The sequence below is a fragment of the Hyla sarda genome, chromosome 6 (assembly GCF_029499605.1).
Source record: "Hyla sarda isolate aHylSar1 chromosome 6, aHylSar1.hap1, whole genome shotgun sequence".
Classification (NCBI taxonomy): Eukaryota; Metazoa; Chordata; class Amphibia; order Anura; family Hylidae; genus Hyla; species Hyla sarda.
The window spans coordinates 180519041-180541985 of record NC_079194.1 but is presented as its reverse complement, the minus strand read 5'-3'; the positions used below and the strand labels follow the sequence as shown (position 1 = coordinate 180541985).

General features: G+C 44.0%; 1 protein-coding gene across 2 annotated transcripts in view; it reads left to right on the top strand.

The window, feature by feature from the left end:
* HAS3 (hyaluronan synthase 3) overlaps positions 1-22600 on the top strand; it is a 46846-nt gene extending 24246 nt beyond the window's left edge. The window contains exons 2-5 of one of the 2 annotated variants that reach the window (XM_056525947.1): positions 8386-8537; positions 15031-15636; positions 18271-18372; positions 20182-22600. In XM_056525947.1, coding sequence (XP_056381922.1) covers positions 15031-15636; positions 18271-18372; positions 20182-21111 — 1638 coding nt within the window. In that variant the 5' untranslated portion in view covers positions 8386-8537 and the 3' untranslated portion in view covers positions 21112-22600. Of the gene's footprint in view, positions 1-8385; positions 8538-8759; positions 9150-15030; positions 15637-18270; positions 18373-20181 lie in introns of those variants that run through there. The other variant, XM_056525948.1, reaches the window with a different exon arrangement.
* Positions 22601-22945: the final 345 nt, after the last annotated feature.

The following is a 22945-nucleotide window of genomic DNA, read 5'->3' as shown; positions in this document are numbered from 1 at the left end:
TATCATAAATGATTAACAAGGGCTTCATGTTATGTATGAGAATGCCTTTATAAAGTTATAAACCTTTAAATGTTGTTACCAAGTATTGTAACCAGGGAAGGTGTCAGTGACCGGGTGACTTGTGAGGTGACCTATAGGACTCCCCAATAGACCGCCTATATAAACTAAGGGAGGAGCTAGTTCAGTCTCTTGAGTTCCAGTCTTTGCTGAGTACAGAACAGTCAAGACCTGAGAGTGTCTGGTGTCCTGAAGAGACCCAAGGCCTACCACACAGTCACGCTTCCACTAACCAAGTGCCCCACAGGTGAACGTCAATGCCTGGTAAGCTACACAAGGGGTAAAGTCTAGGCAGTCCTAGTCAAGTCTGTCTAAATGCAGCGTGGGTCTGCATAATTCAGCCAAGTCCACTACAAGTCCCAGCAAGCCCGCAAGTCTCCTAAGTCACTGGTCATCTCCTCGGGCCTTAATGAGCTGTAAAGACTATTCCATCTGTCTGCCTCAGTAAAGCTGCCGTTGTTCTGTAACTTGGCATCGTAGTCATTATTAGCCCAGGATTCAGCAGCCATACCTCGGGTGGTGGAGAGGTTAACCATGACCTGGCGTCACGAATACAAGGGGTTAATGCCATCTGCCCCTAGGGTAATAATATCTGCCCTTTTACACAAACTGGGAGACAGCGAGTGTGGTAGAGGATGTGATGTGGGCAGATGGAATTACCCTAGGGGCAGATGGCATTAACCCCTTGTATTCGTAAGGACAGGGCGTGGTTTATCCTCAATACCACCTGGGGGGGGCCCAGGGGACATTGCAGGAGACTGCCTGACAGGTCAGCAAGGGTACAGGGTAACACCCCCTGTACTGAGCCACCACAAACTTCCCCTCTTAAACACTGCCATCCTCGGCGCCCAGTCCTGGAGGGTGGACGACTAACAGTGGCCGCTGGGGCCTAGTGAGAACAGTTCCTGGGGCATATTGGTGTAATGTCCTTCACAGGTCTGATTGTGGGAAACAAAACAAAAACAAGTCCATGTGGCACAAAAAATGTCCATACATACTCTTTGTGGTAAACTTGCAGGATTCATTACCCTTGTAACTGCAACTCCAACACAATTACGACACTTGAACACATTTATGCGGATTGGGCTGCCTGTGGCTCTCTACCCAATGTCGTCATTGCTGGGGCCCCTCGGCACCAACCACTCCTCCCCAGAACTCGATAGGTAATTTTATACTATGCAATGAAGTTACCTTTCCATGCTATACTCTGTCACTATTCATGTCTGACTTCAGGGGTACCTCAGGGGAACTCTCTGGCCATTAGAGTACCCTGAACACGTGGACAGGAAGAAATGGTAGACATATATACATTTGATGATGGTGGACTGGGAGTATACGTTCTGCTACAGCCCTAATCTAGACATTACATATGGCTAGACTAAATTAGTTATACTTAGACTGACTATGTGGTACAACTTTATACAATATGAAACACTGTCACCAGCCTGTCACCAGCCTCTCAAGCACAGCTGCGCGTAACTCTGAGTCCAGCCAGTCCTGAACTCATACCAGCTACTGATTTCCCTGAGGAAGAGCCAGCGCAGCTCCAGAAGTTCCAAGAGCTCCAGAAGACGCAAGTGTTCCAGACTCTCCAGAGGTGGTGTTGCGCAGGTCCCAAAGGTCGACACAAGGACAAATACCAGCTAGTTACTCTCTGTACCTAGCTGGTATTTGTCCTTGTGTCGACCTTTGGGACCTGCACAACACCACCTCTGGAGAGTCTGGAACACTTGTGTCTTCTGGAGCTCTTGGAACTTCTGGAGCTGCACTGGCTCTTCCTGAGGGAAATCAGTAGCTAGCATGAGTTCAGGACTGGCTGGACTCAGAGTTGCTGGCAGCTGTGCTTGAGAGGCTGGTGACAGGGTTGGCATCCTGGAGACTGGTGTATAGGCTGGAGCCAATGGTGATAAGACTGGGACTAGAGTGGGTTGAATCAGCCCTAGGGTTGGTGAGACACAGAAGATTGCGGGCTTATTTGGAGACATGGGGAAATCCATAGATGAGTGGATTCCTTTGCCTGGGACGTACTCTCTTGCAGGTCTGACAGCTGGAGGAGGCGGAGCTGGGAGCACTGGTAGATCTTCTCTCAGACATAACTTGATTCGATTTCAGTGAACAACTTGTGGCTCATACCCAAGCTTTTGCACTTCGTATACATCAGATTCCGAATAGGGTATGGCCATCACCGTGTACGGTTCTGTCTCCCAGATAGAGTCTAAATTGTGGGTCCTTGGAAACTTCCGCAGCCAGACTTTATTGCCAAACTGGCAGAGTCATGACAGTTATAGTCCTCCTGTTGTCTCTGCTGGGCCTCACCCATCTTCTTGCTGACAATTTCCTTGGTCTCTAGGATTCTTCTCTGGTGGTCAGAGACCCACTCCAGGGAGGCATGCGGAAAGTTGTTGAATGGCCCAAATGTTCGGTCTTTAGGCAGCTGCCCATGTCGCCCCATCATCAGGTAGAAAGGGGTGTATCCCATAGAACAATGGACTGTGTTATTATAGATCTCCAATAGTTCGGTAACAGTCGGGGCCACTCTTCTTGTCTTGACACAGAGGCTGTTCGCAACATGTGGATGAAGACTTGATTGAGGCATTCACAGAGCCTGTTCCCCTGGGGGTGGTAAGCAGTAGTCCGGAGTTTCTTGCAGGCATGGAATTGACACAGCTCGTGGAAGAGTTGAGCCTCGAAGGCCGTTCCACGGTCCATTAGGACAGACTCCAGAAACCCGAGGGTTTGCACCCAATTGGAGTAGAACATCTGATCCGCTGTCTTGGCTGTGAGGTCTTTAACGGGTACAACGACAACCCATTTGGAGTAGTGATCCACCATGTTGAGAGCATAAGTGTACCCAGAACAGGTAGGAGACAATTTGACATGGTCTAGCGTGACCAACTGGTTAGACCTTTCACTCTGGATGAAATGGAGAGGTGCTCTTGCGTCCTTGTGCACATTCTTGGTGACGTTACAGACTGCACATTCACGGCACCATTTCTCAATGTTGCTCTGCATTCCGATCCAATAGAATCTTAGCCTGACAGTAGCTTTGGTCTTGTGGACTCCAAAGTTTCCTTACTGATCATGGTTTGCATTGAGGACCATCGCCGCGTCTCTTCGGGGAACCAGAATCTGATGAAGTCGATCACCAGAGCCCGGATCTAAAGAATTTCAATACAACAGTCCTTTGTGCACAAACAGTCGCTTTGTGTCATATAAAGCTTGTAGTCATACTGGGCCTGGCGTAGACAGGTTGGTACCTTTTTCGCCAGAAGGTAGTCCAACAGATCCCCCATGACTCGACTTTCGTCTTGAAGAGTCTTCCTGGTGTATAGGCCTTCTTTAACCTTTTCAGACATGGGTTCACCGTCCATGAGGGCGGTCAGAACATTCTGGTTCACGAACCGTTGATAGAATGGGGGCATCTCCAAGTCTTCCCACACGTCTTCGACAGGGGGTTCTTCGCCATGGGTCATCCGAGACAGTACATCGGCATTGACATTTGACTTGCCGCCTCTGTATTTGATGGTAAAACAGTAATTGGCTAATCTTGAAGCTCAACGCTGTTCCATGGCACCCAACTTGGCAGTGTTCAGGTAGGCCAATGGGTTATTGTCCATGTAGACCAGTGAATGGCGTGGCAGCCAAATAGTCTTTGAACTTTTCGGTCATGGCCCATACCAGGGTGTGAAGTTCCAACTTGAATGAACTGTAATTTGCATCGTTCTTCTCTGCTCTTCGCAGGTTACCACTGGCATAGGCAATTATTTGCTCTTGCCCCTCTTGGACTTGGGACAGGACAGCTCTCAGACCTTCAAAACTGGCATAAGTATACAGCTGGAATGGCTGACAGTAATCTGAATACGCCAAGATGGGGGGTTCTGTCAGCAGACGTTTAAGAGCTCCGAACACTGTCTCTTGCTTTTCAGCCCATTCAATTAGTAGTCTTCCCTTGTAGTTCTCCTTCGCCGTACCCCGTCAGAGAGCTGTGAGGGGTTCTGCAATTTTCAGCGAAGTGGGGAATGAAGCAGCGATAGTAGCCAGCAAATCCCAAGAAGCTCCTGACATCTTTCACTGAATTGGCCAGTTCTTGACAACTTCCACCTTTTCAGGATTGGGCTGGGCTCTCTCTGCGCTAACAACATGACCCAAGTAGTGGACCTGAGGTTTAAGCAAGTGACACTTTGACAGTTTGATCTTCAGCCCATGCTTGATCAGTACTTGGAAGGCATCTGACAGATGGCTGAGGTGTTCCTGGTAAGACTTGAAATACACGATGACATCATCCAGGTACAACAAAACACTTAGGAAATTCAAATGACCCCAGCAAAGGGGCATTACATAGCCCAAAAGGCATACTTTTAAACTTGAACAGTCCCATGGGTGTCATGAACGTGTTCTTTTCCCGGTCCTCCACAGCCATGTGCACTTGCCAATATCCACTGGACAAGTCCAGGGTGGAGAAGTAAGCAGCAGACTGTGAGTGACTACTCGATCCTTGGTAAAAGATAAGCGTCCTTGTGTGTGACATTGTTCAGTTTCCTGTAGGCGACACAGAAGGATGGTTGCGTCTTTCTTCTTGACCAGGACAAGTGGTGCTGCCCAGGGGCTCTGACTCTCTTGAATGACGTCCGCCTCTTTCATGTCGGCAAGTATCTTCTTGACAGTCTGATACATGCCTGGCGCGACCAGACTGTGTCTTTCCTTGATAGGTGGCCTGTCGCCTGTGAGGATTCTGTGCTGAATCATGGATGTATGCCGAAGTCTGTATGGTGTTTGCTAAAAGCCTCATGGTACCTTTTGGCAACATTGATGACTCAATTGACTTGGTCCCTCGGAGTAGTGTCGTCTCCAACTTGGAGTTGCGCCCACCAGGGCTCTCGAGGACTCGCACTAGATCCTTCGGCCACTTGGGCTGCCCGCTGTCGGGCCATCAGATGTTCTGTCAAAATGTCCTTTGACTCTATGAGATACAATTGGGCTACTGGGGTGTACTTGGTTAAGACAGTAGCAGCATCAGACAGGTTGACACAGTTCACAGTAGCAGATAACCGTCTTTTCTTCACCTTTCCCTCTATTTCACAAGTACCTCGGGTAAAACACTTTTCACTGGAAAAGTCCCGTACACTTTCTGGCAAAAAAATTTTGTTGCACATTTGTTTTACTCTCCAATACTGGACACAATTCAGACTGGGGGAAGACTTTTCGCATAAGGCGCACACCCATATCCTGTTCGTAGGATGACAAAAATTGTGGTAGAGGGTGTGATGCACAGGCAGATGGAATTACCCTAGGGGCAAATGGCATTAACCCCTTGTATTCATGATGCCAGGGCGTGGTTTATCCTCAATACCTATGGCAAAAAAACACGCTATTCAACGAGACTGCTATATCCAAAGTTTTTTTCTTTTTCTTCTCATGTATAAGATGTAATGAGTCATAAACATGCAGATATACAGTGGATATTCAATCAGTGATAAATAGCAAACAGTTCATAGATTCAGCATTATCAGGACTCTTCTGCCTCAGCCGAGGTCTCACCTCCTTCAGCCCGAATCAAATGCATCTCCTCAGGGTAGAAAAATCATCAGCTCAGTGTACCTGTATATCTGCATGTTTATGACTCATTACATCTTATACATGAGAAGAAAAAGATAAAAACTTTGGCTATAGCAGTCTCGTTCAATAGCGTGTTTTTGCCGTATGAATTATATCTTATGCTTGGACTAAAAAGCTCCTTGAATGAACACGTGTGGGAGCCACCCAGGTGCTGTACCTGTGTTCCGACTTTTTCACTATTGGATTGTTGTATTATCCTCAATACCACCCGAAGGTATACCGCTGGATCCTGGGCTAGGCACGGGGGCAATAATGACTCCGACGCCAAGTTACAGACAACGGTAGCTTTACTGAGGTCAGACAGGTGGAAAAGTCTATAAGTTCAGCCAGGGCCCACGGAGGTGACCAGTGACTTCAGATACCTTAAAGACTTGTAGTAGAGGTGGACAATTTAGTGCAGGCTACGTTGACTAGACAGATGACTTTCACTTGACTGACTTGTAACTGACAAGACTGTTACTGTGGCTTACTTGCAGGTTTGTAGCTTGTGGCTGCAGACTGGACTTGAGGCCTCGTATGACTCTGGACACACACTTAGGCACGACTTGACTAGACCTCAGCAAAGCCTAAGAGAGCGTGTAGAGGCTCCACCCAGGGCTTATATGGGGGAGACTCTGTTGAGGTCCCATTGGTCACCGCTAGGTCACCTGGTCACTGATACCTCCTGGGTAACAATCACATGACAAATTACATGGTAAACATTCTTAAAGCTATAACACTCTAACATATATAACATAGGGATTATATACAATTACAATAAACAGATGTGGGGGTGGGGGTCAGGGGACACTGCAGGGAGGCTGCCTGACAGGGCAGCAAGGGTACGGGGTAACACCTCCCGTTTTGGGCCACCACACGAGCGAGCACCGATATAACTGATTGGTGTTCATTAGCTAAGCCTTTACAAGAAGACGGCCCACACTATTGATCACTGGATTATTTTTGAGGCCCATTAAAGAAGAACTCCAGTGCAGTAAAACCACTGGGACCCCCTGCAATTTCCTTCACGGCACCCTGGCAGTCCCCAGGAAGGAAGTGTGTCGACCCCAGCATGAAGCAGCAGCCTACATGACCCTTCGTGTTTCTCTATGGCAGGGCCAAAGATACAGCGATTGGGTATCTCCAGCTCTGCAATAGCGATACATGGAGGGGATATGTCAGCTGCCGATTCATGCTGGGGTCGACACACTTCCTTCCTGGGGACTGCCAAAGTGCTATGCAGGAAATTGCGGGGGTCCCAGCGTTCAGCCATCCCCAACAATCTAAAACTTATCCCCTATTTTTTAGATAAGGGATAAGTTCTAGTGCACTGGAGTACTTCTTAAAATTCCTGTCAGTTGAACAATAACCGGCTCACTTAAAAAGAACCTCAAAGCAGTGCTATGGTACCGTTACTTTTAATACCAGTAATCAGGAATTATCTTAACTATATGCCATCACCTTCTGAAAAAGGAATACCCCTTTTGGACCCCCATCAATCAATTATGGCTTATCCTAACAATATACCATCACTTTCTGAGGTGGAAATACGTCTTTAAGAAATGGTGCAGCGCATTGGATGTAGGTGCAGTGATATGGATAGAGGTTGTAGTCCTCAAATGTTATAGTCTGGATTACTGTAGTAATGGCAGCTGAGATCTTTTTACCAGGCCTCTCATGCTGGTATGTGACAAACATATGATGCCAGGACCCAAAGTTTTCAAGCAGAACACTGCCTAGCGCACCATACTGCCTCTGCCACCCTGCATTTTTAGCACTGGGCATTCGGGTACCCTCTCTTCCATAGATAAGCTTAACATATCACATCTTCCCGTCTGTGACTACACAGCACTCTACACAGTATGCTGCTGTACTGGATATCCCAGCATTAACAATTATTGCTATAGTAGCTCTTTTATGAGATTGGATGAGTTATTGTTTGCTCATCACTCACATCAGTGAGCCTTGGGTGCCCATGACCCTATCTCTTTCTTGGATCAATTATGATAGGTATAATCTGTATACCAGTAACATCTCACATGACCAGCAACATGGGAGATTCAGCTTAAAGACTGAACTTATCCCACACCAAGAAAGGCACCATTATTACTAGATAATGCTATTCATGTCGGCCATCGGTGGTTTTATACACTGGCAAGATGAAGCAGCAGAACAACCAAGCAGGCAATAAGACAGACATATGGGAGGTCACTACAGCGGGTCACGGAGGCTACTGCATCAGTGTGGTGATAAAAGTCTATGCACCCATGCTATGCTCCCATACACTTAACTGTAAATATAAAAATCTTAACTTTTTCAGTTTTCAAAAATGTATGCAACTAAAATTAGCAGAATAATACTAATATTTGGTTGCAAAATATTGATCTTGGGGTTGGCAGTATATGAATATGTGGCCTCATTCATAAAGTATGGATTTTATACATAAAGGTAATGTATGTAAAAATCCCCCTATAGAAGCCCTAACATACCCTATTACAGCCCAAAAATATCCTGTTCTTCCTGACCTTGCCTGGAATAAAACAACACCTGCTGTCAAAATTCATCTATTGACAGCTGCCCATAGCCCACTGCTCTAAATATAACATATTCTGTTCCTTTGCCTAATAAATGACAATCTGCCCATAGATTGTAATGATCTTCAGCATCCAGTGGCTGCCTGAAGGAAGTGCTTGCAAATACACTTGGATCTTACAATCCACTTTCATCCTGCAGGCAAAGAAGCACATGGACAAGAGAGGTGTGTACAATACTATGCTCCTACACCAAATGCATCACATGGAGATGAGGTGTGCACAGAACTACAGATCCTAGACCCAGTGCTGCACATGGGACTGAGAAAAGGAGGTGTCTGATCATAAGGTGGGGTAAGTAACCAAAAGATAAGGGGTGTAAGGGAGGTCTGTGACTGTTCTGTAGGTGGTGGGCTGGGAGTGGGGGTGGGAAGCTGAAGGTTAAAGCAACCTGGTGATGGAAGGAAGGGGGAGTGAGTGCAGGAGAGATGAGGGGAGTGAGGATAAAAGAGGGCAGTATATAGTGCTGAGTGCAGGAAAGATGACAGTATTGTATGCATAGATTGGGGGGGATACCAGAACAAAGGGGTGCAGTGTAGAGTGCCACATAGATGAACACAGAGGGGTGCAGTGTAGAGTGCAAGAAAGATGAGCAAAGTGGGGAATAACATTGTATAGATCCCTATAAAGAGTGCAGCATAGAAAAAATCATATGGGAACTGACCAGATCCCTATGAGAGAGAGGAGTGCAATGTAGAGTGCTGCAGTGTATGCATGAAGTGCAGAGATTGCTGGAGCTGCAGTAGGGCAGAGGTGAGAAGAATTCCTAGGACCAGTAGTGATGAGACAATCCAGGATGGATGAAGAAGAAAGCCATAGAACACCCAGGCTTATTGTCTTCTGCTGGGAGAGGGAAGATGCTCATTGCTACAATTGAGGAATAATCCACATAGGGGCAAATGTAAGGTGAGTTTATCAGGAGCTATGTATGGGACAGAGGATTACGAATGGGCTCATTGCTGCATGGCTCCTGGGATATAGCTGACTGCCAATATTTATCCATTCACAGACATAGACCTTGTGCTGTTAATCTGCATTATACATTGGGCAGAAGCCACTAAGGACAGTGCTGGATTCTTGCAGTTGTATGCATATAAAGAATCCTTAGCTTGATGTCCTTATACAGAAGCAATACTTATTACCCCCTCCACTGCACATAATATTAGTGTCTAGAATCAAATTCAATGTACACCTCCTATATAACACAACCCCAGATATTGTAGGACTACAGGTCCCAGCATTAACTTATGGTAGACTTTAACTAGACTGGTGAACTTAAAATGGGTGAGACTAAATACAGAGAGATATGGGTATCTGTAGAGTTTGGAAAAGTTTACAAATTTAAAGTAGAGAAATTAAAAGTAGAGAAAGAAGATTATTTCCGTTAGTTCACATAGAACACATTTAATAGGGCTTTGGATGTAAACTAACATTTCCGGGCTCTGGGCTTCATAGCAAAAGTCTTTACATAACTTTAAAGGGATAATTCATTCTGAGGTTTAGGACCCAAAAAAAAGCCACATACTGTTATTGTGTTTAAATGATGACATTGTGCATATGGTATTATTTTACATATTTCATTGTTGCCTTTTTTATACAGTGATCTGATTACACATTCCTCTTTTTTTTATCTTATTCCTATTGGTTTACGACGTTGTAAATTCTCAATCTGTGTATCATATGATAGTGCTGGGGTAATATATGTCACTTTCACGGCATAATATGTCACTTTCCCTGCATAATACTAGTTGGCTGAGAGGTGAAGTTTCTATGGGGATGATGCATCACAGGAACAAAAAGCAGCTGCGACAAATCAGGAGCCATCCCACCGCAGAATGACTTATATTTATACCATCCCTAGCTATATAGAATTGTATTTAATCCCTAGACAACCCTTTTAATGGAAAGAACACATTGGGGGAGATTTATCAAAACCTGTGTAGAAGAAGAGTGGTGCAGTTATCCATAGCAACCAATCAGATTGCTTCTTTCATTTTTCACAGGTCTTTTTAAAAAATGAAAGAAGCGATCTGATTGGTTGTTATGGGCAACTGCACCACTTTTCCTCTACACAGGTTTTGATAAATCTCCCCCATTGTCACCAGAATCAGATATCTAATAAGGGGCTAATTATTTGAAGAGGTCTTTATTTTATGTTTGCATTTACTTTCTATGTGTTTGTTTTGTCCTTTTATACATATATATATATATATATATATATATATGTATATAAAACAAACACATAGAAAGTATATATATTAGAAATTATAGGGGTTCTATAATGACATCCACAGTGCATATAGACATCCCGCAGAGGGGGGCCCCACTTGAGACCCCCATTGTCCTGTACCTTGTACATTCATGTATTATAAAGTTGGCCATTCTTTTAAATGGATGACATGTAAAAGGGCAGAGAATATTGTATGGCAGTCAGAGCTTTCCATGGCAATAACAGCTCATGGTCAGGGGTTCCAGACCAGCACCTTCATCATCATGACAAAATCCCTTCTTTAGGTAGGTTATCAATAAGTCTATATTAAATATTTATTGAGAGAGAAAACAATACATACATTTCACAATCATTTGTTCAGAATTGCAATTACAAGGAATTTATACAAGTACACTTTATATCAGTGGTCTTCAACCTGCGGACCTCCAGATGTTGCAAAACTCCAACTCCCAGCATGCCCGGACAGCCGTTGGCTGTCCGGGCATGCTGGGAGTTGTAGTTTTGCAACATCTGGAGGTCCGCAGGTTGAAGACCACTGCTTTATATCATACAGTCATTAAAAACAGAAAACAGGCCCTCTGTGAATTCTCTAGTTTTAAAGTGTACCTATCATTTGATCAAACTTCTGACATGTCATAGTGACATCGGTGGGCTCCAGGTGCTGAAACCCCCAGCGATCAATAGAACGAAGTGGTAGAACATCTGCATGAGCTGTGCCCCTTCAACTCTACTGTGCACACAAAGACTTCTATTGTAATTCCGTATACTGCTTGTTAGGGCTGCGCAGGGTAGAGATGAAGGGGCACAATGCGTGCAGTACACCCAGTGAATCAGTAGTTTGTAGACCCCCTTTTAACAGTTAAGTAATGGTTTTCTGTATGACTTTATTAGTCTCTCATATTACTCTAGACAAATTTGGATCCACTCTTCTTCACAATGTTGCTTCAGTTCATTGGGGTTTGTTGATGCGCAGATCTCTTAAGGATCTGCCATAGCATTTCAATTCATATGTTTGGCTTTGTCCAAATATGGCGCTGTGCAATATGGCCAGGTATTTTCATTTTGGTCTTGCCTATCCAAAAGACATTGGGGGATTCATCAGAACTTGTGCAGAGGAAAAGTTGACCAGTTTCCCGTAGTAACCAATCAGATCACTTCTTTTATTTAAAAAAAAAAAGGCCTCTGAAAAATATAAGAAGCAATCTAATTGGTTGTTATGGGCAATTGGTCAACTTTTCCTCAGCCTTGATGTATCTCCCCCATTGTTTCAGAAGTGTGTGATTAGAAATGTGTGATTAAGCTTAAGCTATGTTGCCATGTTCTTTTATTTTTATTTAAACTTTCTCCTGGCAACTCTTCCAGACAAGCCATACTTAAAGGGGTTATCCAGGAAAAAACTTTTTTTTATATATCAACTGGCTCAAGAAAGTTAAACAGATTTGTGAATTACTTCTATTAAAAAATCTTAATCCTTTCAGTACTTATGAGCTTCTGAAGTTAAGGTTGTTCTTTTCTGTCTAAATCCTCTCTGATGACACCTGTCTCGGGAAACACCCAGTTTAGAAGCAAATCCCCATAACAAACCTCTTCTAAACTGGGCGTTTCCCAAGACAGGTGTCTTCAGAGAGTACGTAGACAGAAAAGAACAACCTTAACTTCAGAAGCTCATAAGTACTGAAAGGATTAAGATTTTTTAATAGAAGTAATTTACAAATCGGTTTAACTTTCTGGAGCCAGATGATATATATAAAAAAGTTTTTCCTGGAATACCCCTTTAAATGGGTACTCCGGCGCAAAACATCTTATCCTCTATCAAAAGGATAGGGGATCCCACCGCTGGCGACCCCCGCGATCGCCGGCGTGGCACCCTTGTCATCCGTGCACGAAGCAAACTCCACTCCATGCCTGATGACTGGCAACTACCACCGCGTCCCCTCCATTCAGGTCTAATGGAGGAGGTGTGACAGCTATGTACTAGCTGCCACGCCCCCTCCCATAGACATGAATGGAGGGGGCGCGGTGTGACTTCACGAACTCGGGAGCTCCACGCTCCCATGTTCCGGACGCTGCTTCTGTTGGCCTGGAGATCGCGGGGGTTCCCAGTGGCGGGATTCCCGCGATCTAACATCTTATCCCTATCCCCTTTAAAGGGGTACTCTGGAAAAAAAATGTTTTCAAATCAACTGATGCTTGACAGTTATACAGATTTGTAAATTACTCCTTTTTAAATATCTTAATCCTCCAGTGCTTTAGCTGCTGTATGCTCCAGAGAAAGTCATGCAGTTCTTTCTAGTCCACCAACAGTGCTCTCTGCTGCCACCTCTGTCCTTGTCAGGAACTGTTCAAAGCAGAAGCAAATTTACACAGCAAATCTCTCCGGACAAAGGTGTCAGCAGAGAGTACTGTGGTCAGACTGAAAACAACTACACAACTTCCCCTGGAGAATACAGCAGCTAAATTAATGGTAGGCTTAAGATTTTTAAATAGATGTCATTTACTAATCTGTAAACTTTTCCCATTTTATTTCCTCCAGAGTACCCCTTTAAGTGCCACTTCAGCAGCTCCATCTCCTTGACACTTCAGCCCCAAATAAAACCTTTTTGTTTTATGACCTCTGCATAGCCCAAAGCTTTATAAAAGGTAACATTCATGTTACTGCCCCATTATCTGTCGGCCCATGTCCTCAGCTCATACTGTGCAGATGGGCTGACAGATTCACTTTATTTTGTCTTACTTTGCTTCTGAATTTTCGCCTAGTTTTTGCTAAATAAATACTGACATGTTTAGTTTGTCATGTGTTGTTGTTCATCTGAGGTTGCTTTACCTAATTTTAAGACCTTCTAAGGACTAGATTTCCTTTTTTTATTATGCCCTGATATGCCAAACCATAATATGGTACCTCCTTCGCCTCATGACTGTATGAGCATGCGCTGTGCTCTCCACAATATTCCTTCCTTATACAGTCCGGAGGTAGTTATGTAAATAGCATATCCCCTTTATATGTCCCCACGTGTTGCACCCTAAACACAGGTCACACAAAGATCGCTGCTGTTTTGGGCTTTGTAGTTACTGATCCTTAGATTAGAAGTCCTGGGTAAAGACAGGCTGGATACTCCCTCACATGTAAGCTGTCATTTGGATCTCTCCGTGCCCCCCTCCTTGTCATACTATTCTTTTGAAGTCTCTCTGTTCCTTAGGATGTTTCCTTACAGGTAGGTCTTTCATTTCCTCCACATATTCATTACCTCCCTAAGGCCTGGCGATTAGTAAGACTGTGGATCAGACTCTTCCGAAAAACTAATTTTCTTTTTTCTAATAATGGGGTCAGGGAGTGTAAAGGACTTCTCTGCTTACTGACCGTTGCACTTATAACATCCAGATAGGTAACTTTCCATCCCCCTTAAAGAAGTTTTGTCTCCTATGCAATAAAAAAACTGTAAATATTAAACCATGATAGATGCAATAAGAAAATGTTATGATTTTTCCATACAGTTATCGATTGATGGTTAACCCTATCCAAAGGATAGGGGATAAGATGTCTGATCTCAGGGGGACCCTCGGGGCTGCATCTCCAGTTTTGGAAACCTTCCGGGACTGGAGACATGACTTCAAGCCACGCCCCTCGTGACATCACGGAACGCCCCCTCAATTCATGTCTATGGGAGGGGGCGTGGCGTAATGTCTCCGGTCCCGGAAACCCGGAGGTTTCCAAAACTGGAGATGCAGCCCTGCGGGATCCCCGCGATCACACATCTTATGAAATGTTTTTGCCCGGAATACCACTTAAAATAATTAAATGTCACCACTAGAGGAAGCTAAGGAGCAAACTGCATACTGTCTCATTTTAGAGTTTATTTAAATATTTACTTATATTTACTTATTGACAACCTTCGATTACCGGAAGTTGTTATAGAAACTTCAATCATGTTCCAACACAGTATGCTGGCTCTTGTAGTTTCACAGCTGTCACCCTCTGCTTTAGTTGTTCTTTTGACCGGGTGCTGTAGGAGTTGTACATAGAGTCTAGAATCAGTGTCCTCAGTAAATGAACACTTCTAAAGTTAATTTGACCTAAATCGCCTGATAATAACACAAGATTGAAGGCATGGCTGCTAGATGACAGGTCTCTGCCTGACTGCTAATGTTAGGTTACACAGCGGCTGCAATTGTCCTGTGCAGATCAGTCATCTGAGAATTGTGGTTTCAATAAAAAAGAGAATCATCTCTGCCATGGGCTTTTTCACGTACCAGTAGGAGAGCTCTAACTAAGAGGCCAGGGATTTGTTTGCTGAATTCCCCCTGTAATTCTATTTTAGAACATAGGGGGCGCCTTAAGTGTTTCAGAAAGAATTATTAGTGTGTAAGAACTTATGCAAAGTCAGAAGTGAAATGAATATATAATTAAAACAATTACCACACATAAGGGTGCACTTCACTGCTAGAGTTGGCAGACACTTCATGTAGACTGGCGGAGTGGCATGTGTTAACTTGGTGCTGGAGTTATCTGTGGTGCGTTCCTGACTTTTATTTCCTCTCTGCTTTATCCTTGTGGCCCAGATGCCTGGACGTCTGAAGACGGCCCTGAGGATCTTAGGCACAAGCCTATTTGCTGTGCTGGTGTTGGGGGGTATCCTTGCGGCTTATGTGACTGGGTACCAATTCATTCACACAGACCGCCATCATCTCTCCTTTGGGCTGTATGGAGCTATTTTGGGTCTGCATCTCCTCACTCAGAGCCTTTTCGCTTACCTGGAGCACAAACAAATGCGGAAAGATGGCAAAGGACTTCCAGGAACCTCCAGGGTAGCCCTCTGCATTGCAGCCTATCAAGAAGACCCAGAATACCTAAGGAAATGTCTCCAGTCGGCCAGGCGGATCTCCTACCCACACCTCCGAGTTGTCATGGTGATTGACGGAAATTCGGAGGATGATAGGTACATGATGGACATTTTTCGTGAGGTGATGGGATCGGAAGGCACTTGCTGCTATATCTGGGACAACAATTATCACTTTGCACAAGAAGATGGTCAGGAGGGTGAGCGGGGAGTTCAGGAAATGGTCCAGAAGTTTCCATACACCTGTATCATGCAGAAGTGGGGAGGAAAGCGAGAAGTGATGTACACTGCATTCCGGGCTCTTGGAGATAGTGTTGACTATGTGCAGGTAAGAAAATATGAAGTTCTTTTTAATGCATACATAAAATACTTAATTCTGTAGCATGCACCTAAGGTCTATAGTGGTGGAAATCAGGTAAGATTTTTTTTTCTGTGAAGGAATAATAACTGTACATTGTTTTTAATAAACAACACCCCTTTTGTTCCTTGGTGGCTTCTGGTATTGCAGCTTCAATGAGGCCCATGAGTAAGAGTAGAGATCTTTCTTGAGAAACATAGACTTTTTTGTAATCTGATACAAATATCTCCTACCCCACAGTCAAACAAATTAGAGCTAGAAACTGTACTGAATTGGAATTGCAGAAAACAATGCACATGCTGTAGAAACAACCCCATTCTCATGTATTAAAGGGGTACTCCACTGCCCTAGTGTTCAGAACATTTTGTTCCGAACGCTGGGTGCCGGATGCGGGGGGGGGTCGTGCTGTCACAGCCACTTCCCCTTGTGCCATCACACCACGCCCCCTCAATGCAAGTCTATGGGAGGGGGCGTGGCATCCGCCACGCCCCCTCTCATAGACTTGCATTGAGGGGGCATGGTGTGACATTAGAAGGGGCGTGGCCGTGACATCATGACCCTCGCAGCCTGCACCCATCGTTCAGAACAAAATGTTCCGAGCACTGGGGTAGTGGAGTACCCCTTTAAGCTGATTTTCGATCTACATTGCATGAGAATTCACAGTGACTAGTGACAGGTCAGCATTCTTGGACTCAGAAAGAGGTATATTCCTAGAGAACGCCCATGTTTCTCTACAAACAAATTCCTGTGGACTAGTAGAGGATATGCCCTAGACTATCATCATGGTTTAGTCCACAAAGTCAGTATATAAACCTTCAGTCTTTTATTGAAATCTCTGTTGTTATTCTTGTCAGACACAATATAGACGCACTGACCATGAAATCCTGCGCTTTCTACTACATCGTGCCCTTTACTGAAAGATAAGAGATAATACAGTATGATGATATATGAACAAGATGTCTCCTGTTTGGAAAAACATATTTCTATTATACACAGGCCTGCATTAATTCTCTGACACGTGCATTTGCTGGTACAAAAAAGTAAATTGCAAACTGTAGGACATGAAAGACATGATAGACTGTCATACAGTATAGTGTAGGTAGAACATATATTTTCTCTACTTTGATTTTAAGCTATATACAATAGGAAGTTAGTAAATTGTATTGCAGACTCTAGAGTTGTACCTTTTTAACCAGTACCAGCAGGGGTCAAGTCCTGGGGGAAAAAAGTGTGGGAACTCACCCAAGATTTCCACTTAAAGGGGTACTAGACATCTTATACCCTATCTGAAGGATAGGAGATAAGATGTCTGATCCTGGGGTCCCGCCGTTGGGGACCCCCACGTTCTCCCTGCTGCACCCGGCGTTCATTTAGAGCATTGGGTGCAGCGCCAGAGGCTTGTGACATCAAGACCCCTCAATGCAAGTCTATTGGAGGGGGCATGACGGCCATCACGCCCCCTTCCATAGACTTGTATTGAGGGGGCATTACTGTGACGTCACGAGCCTCTGCCCCGCATCACCAGTCATCCGGCACAGAGCGAAGCTTGTTCCGTGTACTGGATGTCTGGGGTGCCGCAGCCAAGATTGCGGGGATCCGCAGCTAGGGTTACCACCTTTCTTGCAAAAAAATACCGGCCATGCTAATTTGCATAATTAATTAATTATGCGTAATATCACAGGATACACATATGTGGGGGAAATTTTGTCCAATTCTGACTCCTATAACCTTTTTTTTCCCCCTTATATGGGCCTGTGTGAGGGCTAATTTTTTTCACCCCTATCTGTAGTTTTTAACAGTACCATTTTTGTTTTGTTCATATAAAAATACCGGCAGGGTGGCCAAAATACCGGCTGTGTCGGTAAAATACAGGCCAGGTGGCAACCCTATCCCCAGCAGCAGGACCCCCGCGATCAGACATCTTATCCCCTATACTTTGGATAAGGGATAAGGTGTCTAGGGCGGAGTACCCCTTTAAGGGCTGGTCCTGCAGGACTCCTGCTAATGAGAACTGCGTTCCTGCTGTGGAAAAAGTGCAGGAACTCCATTCCCATGAGTTCCCGCAGGACTTGAACCCTGAGTACCAGTATGATGGTGTGCTGATAGGACCATGCTAACCAGTTAGTTTCCAAAGATACTAAACTCTCTAAGCTAATAGTATATGGACACTGTGGCAAGGATTAGGTAACGTGTCAGGCCATACTGAAGAGGCAGTGGTTGTCATTTCTAGATGAACAATGATATGACAAGCATAAATACATGGACGCCTATATGTGTGGTTCTGGACACTGTGTTAAAATACAGCGCGGTCTTACCCAAGGATCATTTGGCAACTTTTCATAGCCAAACCTTTTAAAGAATCTCCATACAGTATACCGTTTAGGCATTGACATTAATTCAGTCAGTAGAAAGGAATCAGTCCTCATTTCTTGGCGCGACTGGAGAGCAGCTACAAAGAGCATCTCACGTTCTGGAGACACTCTCCTGTCCTGCAAAACAGGGACAAACCATTCATTTGAATGGGAAATGTGTAATGGGTTATGTAATCTGTGGGGGAGCTGTAGGGAAACTGAACACAGTTTATGTTCTTCTGTATCATTGTAGGTTTGTGATTCGGACACAGTACTTGACCCAGCATGCACTGCAGAGATGTTGCGTATACTGGAAGAGGACCCCAAAGTGGGTGGAGTTGGAGGAGATGTGCAGGTGAGTTTAAGCGATCTGCTTCTAGCAGTCATTTATCTATATTTGATTTTAAGTTCAGATATACGTTCACTGACCACTTTATTAGGTACATCTGTGCAATTCCTTGTTAACACAAATACCTTATATCCCAATCATATGGGAGCACCTCAGTATATTTAGGCATGTTGGGATGTGATCAAGACAACTTGTGGAAGTTCAAACCTAGCATGAGAATGGGGAAGAAAAAGGATTTAAGTGACTGTGAATATGGCATGATTGTTGGTGCTAAATATCTGGTCTGAGTATTTGAGAAACTGCTTGGATTTTCATGCACAACTTTTTCTAGGGTTTACAGAGAATGGTCCAAAAATGGAAAATATCCAATGAGTGGCAGTTGTGTGAATGAAAATGCCTTGTGGTCAGAGGAGAATGGCAACAGGAACTCAAATAACCACTCATTACAAACATGGTATGCATAATACCATCTCTCAATGCACAACATGCCAAACCTTGAAGCAGATGGGCTACAGCAGCAGAAAACCACACCAGGTTCCACTCCTGTCAGCCAAGAACAGGACAGTAGGGGGTATTCATGAAAATTGGAGTAGGTGAACATCTTTTACTCCATTAATTCATGTGGTGGAAACTGTGTACCTGCACCAAATTTATTACATGGTGCAGGGCGTGTGATAAATCTGGTGCTGATCACATTTCTTACATCAGTATGTATGGTGTTTTTCTGTGACCTTTTTTGTGTGACTTTTTAATCAGTGCGACAATTATGCAACTTTTAATAACGCTGTATACAATTTGTAAGCTCTCTTATTTGGTGATGATTAGCACCCGTGTTGGTGGGTTATGCCAAAGTATGCAACTTTTTTAAAAAGTCCCATTTTCATAAATCCCTGACCACTGCAAAATATCAACCAAAAACACATCTAATACAGCAACAATCCAAAACACATGTAAAGGAAAAGTTGCAGGAAAAGTCGCAAAAAATCCATTGTGCCAAAATATTGCAAACATATTTAGCCAAGAAAACCACGATAAAATGCTTCCTAAATACCCCCAAGTGAGCTTACAATTCACACAGGCTCACCAAAATTGCACAATGGAAGAACGTGGCCTACTCTGATGAGTCTTAATTCCAGCTACGACATTCAGATAGCAGGGTTATATAGAGTGTATAAGAATTTGGTGTTAACAAGATAAAAGCATGGCTCCATCCTGCCTTTTATCAACGGTTCAGGCCGCTGCTGGTGTTATGATGAGGGAGACATTTTCTTGTCACTTTTTGGGCTCCTTAGTACCAATTGAGCATTTTTTTAAATATATCATCCTACCTCAGTAGTCTTGCTGACTATGTCCATCCCTTTATGACGAGTGTACTCATTTTCTAATACTTTCATCATCACTTAAACTGATTTCATGAACATGACACATGAGTTCACTCAATGGCCTCCACAGTCACCAGATTTCAATCCAATAGAGCACCTTTGGGATGTGGTGGACCAGGAGATTTGAATCATGGATGTACAGCCAACAAATCTGCAGTAACTGCTTGATGACATCATGCCCATATTGACCAGAACCATAGTATGCCAAGAAGAATAAATGCAGTTCTGAAGTTGGGGGTCCAACCCAGTACTAAAGAGGTGTACTTAATAAAGTGGCCAGTGAGTGTTTTATAGGAGTGGTAGATGATTTGCTATAGTATGTCCCTCTGGTACCCTACATATATTTCAACCTTGTTATTTTATTTAATCTTAAATATGCTTTTTGGTATCACACATTTAACTCGACTGCCTGAAAATGTCATTCTGCCTACAGATCCTGAACAAATATGACTCCTGGATCTCCTTCCTGAGCAGTGTGCGATATTGGATGGCATTTAATGTAGAACGAGCTTGCCAGTCCTACTTTGGTTGTGTACAGTGTATAAGTGGCCCTCTGGGAATGTATCGGAACAGCCTGCTGCAGTACTTCCTGGAGGACTGGTACCATCAAACCTTCTTGGGTCAGAAGTGCAGCTTTGGAGACGACCGACATCTCACCAATCGAGTGTTGAGCATGGGTTATAGGACTAAGTACACAGCGCGCTCCAAGTGCCTGACTGAGACCCCCACTAAGTATTTGCGCTGGTTAAATCAGCAGACTCGGTGGAGTAAGTCATATTTTCGGGAATGGCTATATAATGCACTATGGTTCCACAAGCATCACCTTTGGATGACCTATGAGTCTGTGGTCACCGGCTTTTTTCCTTTTTTTCTTGTGGCTACAGTAGTGCAACTCTTTTACCGTGGTCGTATCTGGAACATAATGCTTTTTCTTTTGACCGTGCAGCTAGTGGGAATCGTGAAGGCAACCTACGCTTGCTTCCTGCGTGGTAATGCAGAAATGATCTTTATGTCCTTGTATTCTCTTTTATACATGACCAGCCTGCTACCTGCTAAAATGTTTGCGGTGCTCACTATCAACAAGTCTGGATGGGGAACCTCTGGCAGGAAGAAGTTGGTGGTGAACTTCATGGGTATGGTGCCAGTGTCAGTCTGGTTCTGTGTCCTTCTTGGTGGTCTTGTGTATACAGCATACTGCCAAAGCCAAGATCCCTTTACAGAGACTGAACTATTATTCTTGGTGACTGGAGCAATCTTATATGGCTGTTACTGGCTGGCATTGCTCAGCTTGTATCTGGCTATAGTAGCTAGACGCTGTGGAAAGAAGCAAGAGCTGTATAACTTGGCATTATCAGAAGTGTGAATAAGGGGGATTGAATAGAAATGTTTAATAGATGACTGGGAATATGGTGGAGCCAACCAAATATAACACCGGTAGGCTGTGCTTTTCAAAGATGGTAAAGTATGATCCTATGAGGTCTTCTTTTGGGAGTTGGGACAAAAGTAGAAGGACTCGTTTTGCAGAAGGCAGTTCTCACCAGCAATGACTTACAGAGACTTTACTATGCAAACATATACCTCAGGCAAATCAACATAAAGAGCAATTTGCCAAAGCAATAAGAGCCATAGTTGGCCCAGCCTTAACATATCCATAAATGCCATAATGGTTAATGGTACGGTGCCATGAATCTGTTAAACTGTGAGGAAGTTCTCACACCAGCAGCAGGAAGAGGCTACTTGAATGAAGATATCTAAGGATAATGCCCATAGGTCATTACCCACAGCAAATAGGTAGATTCCTAGAGAATAATATGATCATCAAAGGGCATAACATTATACAATGGAGCCTCTAATACCAGGCTGCCGGTTACACGGAGTAACAGTGACACTGAGTAATCTGTAGTCATAGTTATTTCTAACATAAATGAGATTTACATGGCATTGGTTCAAAATGTTTATGGTTACATATCTGAGAAATGTAAAAGCAGACCTGATGTGATAAAGATTCTCATTTCAATAACATATAGGGATTAGTGCAATAAGATGTAAATTTATAAAAACCTTCCGTACTTGTGGATGGGAGTTTTTATACAATAGTGGCACAACTAGTTATGTCTGCTTCTGGGAAAGCTGAGTGACAACCGATATGATCACCAATGGACAAGATACAGTTAAAGCTCTCTGTGAAGTCAAATGTATCCTATCTACTCACAGTTAAGAATGTTTTTACCGTTACAGTGGGATTTTTTAATCTGATGAATTTCAATTTTAAATGGAAGCTGTCATCTGCATATTGCCTCCCAAACTGGCCCACAGTACCTTATACATCTGATAAATTGCATTCGGACCATGTTTTCATATGTATCATGTGATGCCACTATCAGCAGGAAAACAAGTTGGTGCTTTTGCCACAAGCAAATGAGATGTATCTAGTCACGGTGAAGGGTCTGTGGCTGCTTACAGTAAAGATAGCCCCACCATCATCACTCCCAGCCATGCTTGGTTGACAACATCCTTGAGTGTAAAGAGTGTCTCTGCATTCATGGACGCAAAGACATGGAATCAGGCATAGCTTGGGGTGAGGATGGCTCAGCCATAGTGACTGTAAACAGTCACATCCCCTTCACGGTGACTGGATACATCTAATTTGCGTATGGCGTGAGTGCAGACCAAAATAGTTTTTCTGCAGATAGCCATAGAATTGAATGGCACGTTTAAAGACATGGTCAGAACACAATTTAACTTACATGGGCACTGTGAGATTCAAAAACTTTTTATATGTTGTACATCTTGGCAAAACATCAACCTTTCTAATATACATCATAAGAAAATGTTATCTCCTTTTTATACAAATCATGGCTTTATCCAAGCTGAAGCACAGGCATGGACAAAGTCCAGTAAGTGAGGATGGACTAGTACTCTTCTGTGCTCTCTCCTGTCTGATAGGACTCCTCTGTGCTCTCTCCTGTCTGATAGCACTCCTCTGTGCTCTCTCCTGTCTGATAGCACTCCTCTGTGCTCTATCCTGTCTGATAGCACTCCTCTGTACTCTCTCCTGTCTGATAACACTCCCCTGTGCTCTCTCCTGTCTGATAGGACTCCTCTGTGCTCTCTCCTGTCTGATAGGACTCCTCTGTGCTCTCTCCTGTCTGATAGCACTCCCCTGTGCTCTCTCCTGTCTGATAGGACTCCTCTGT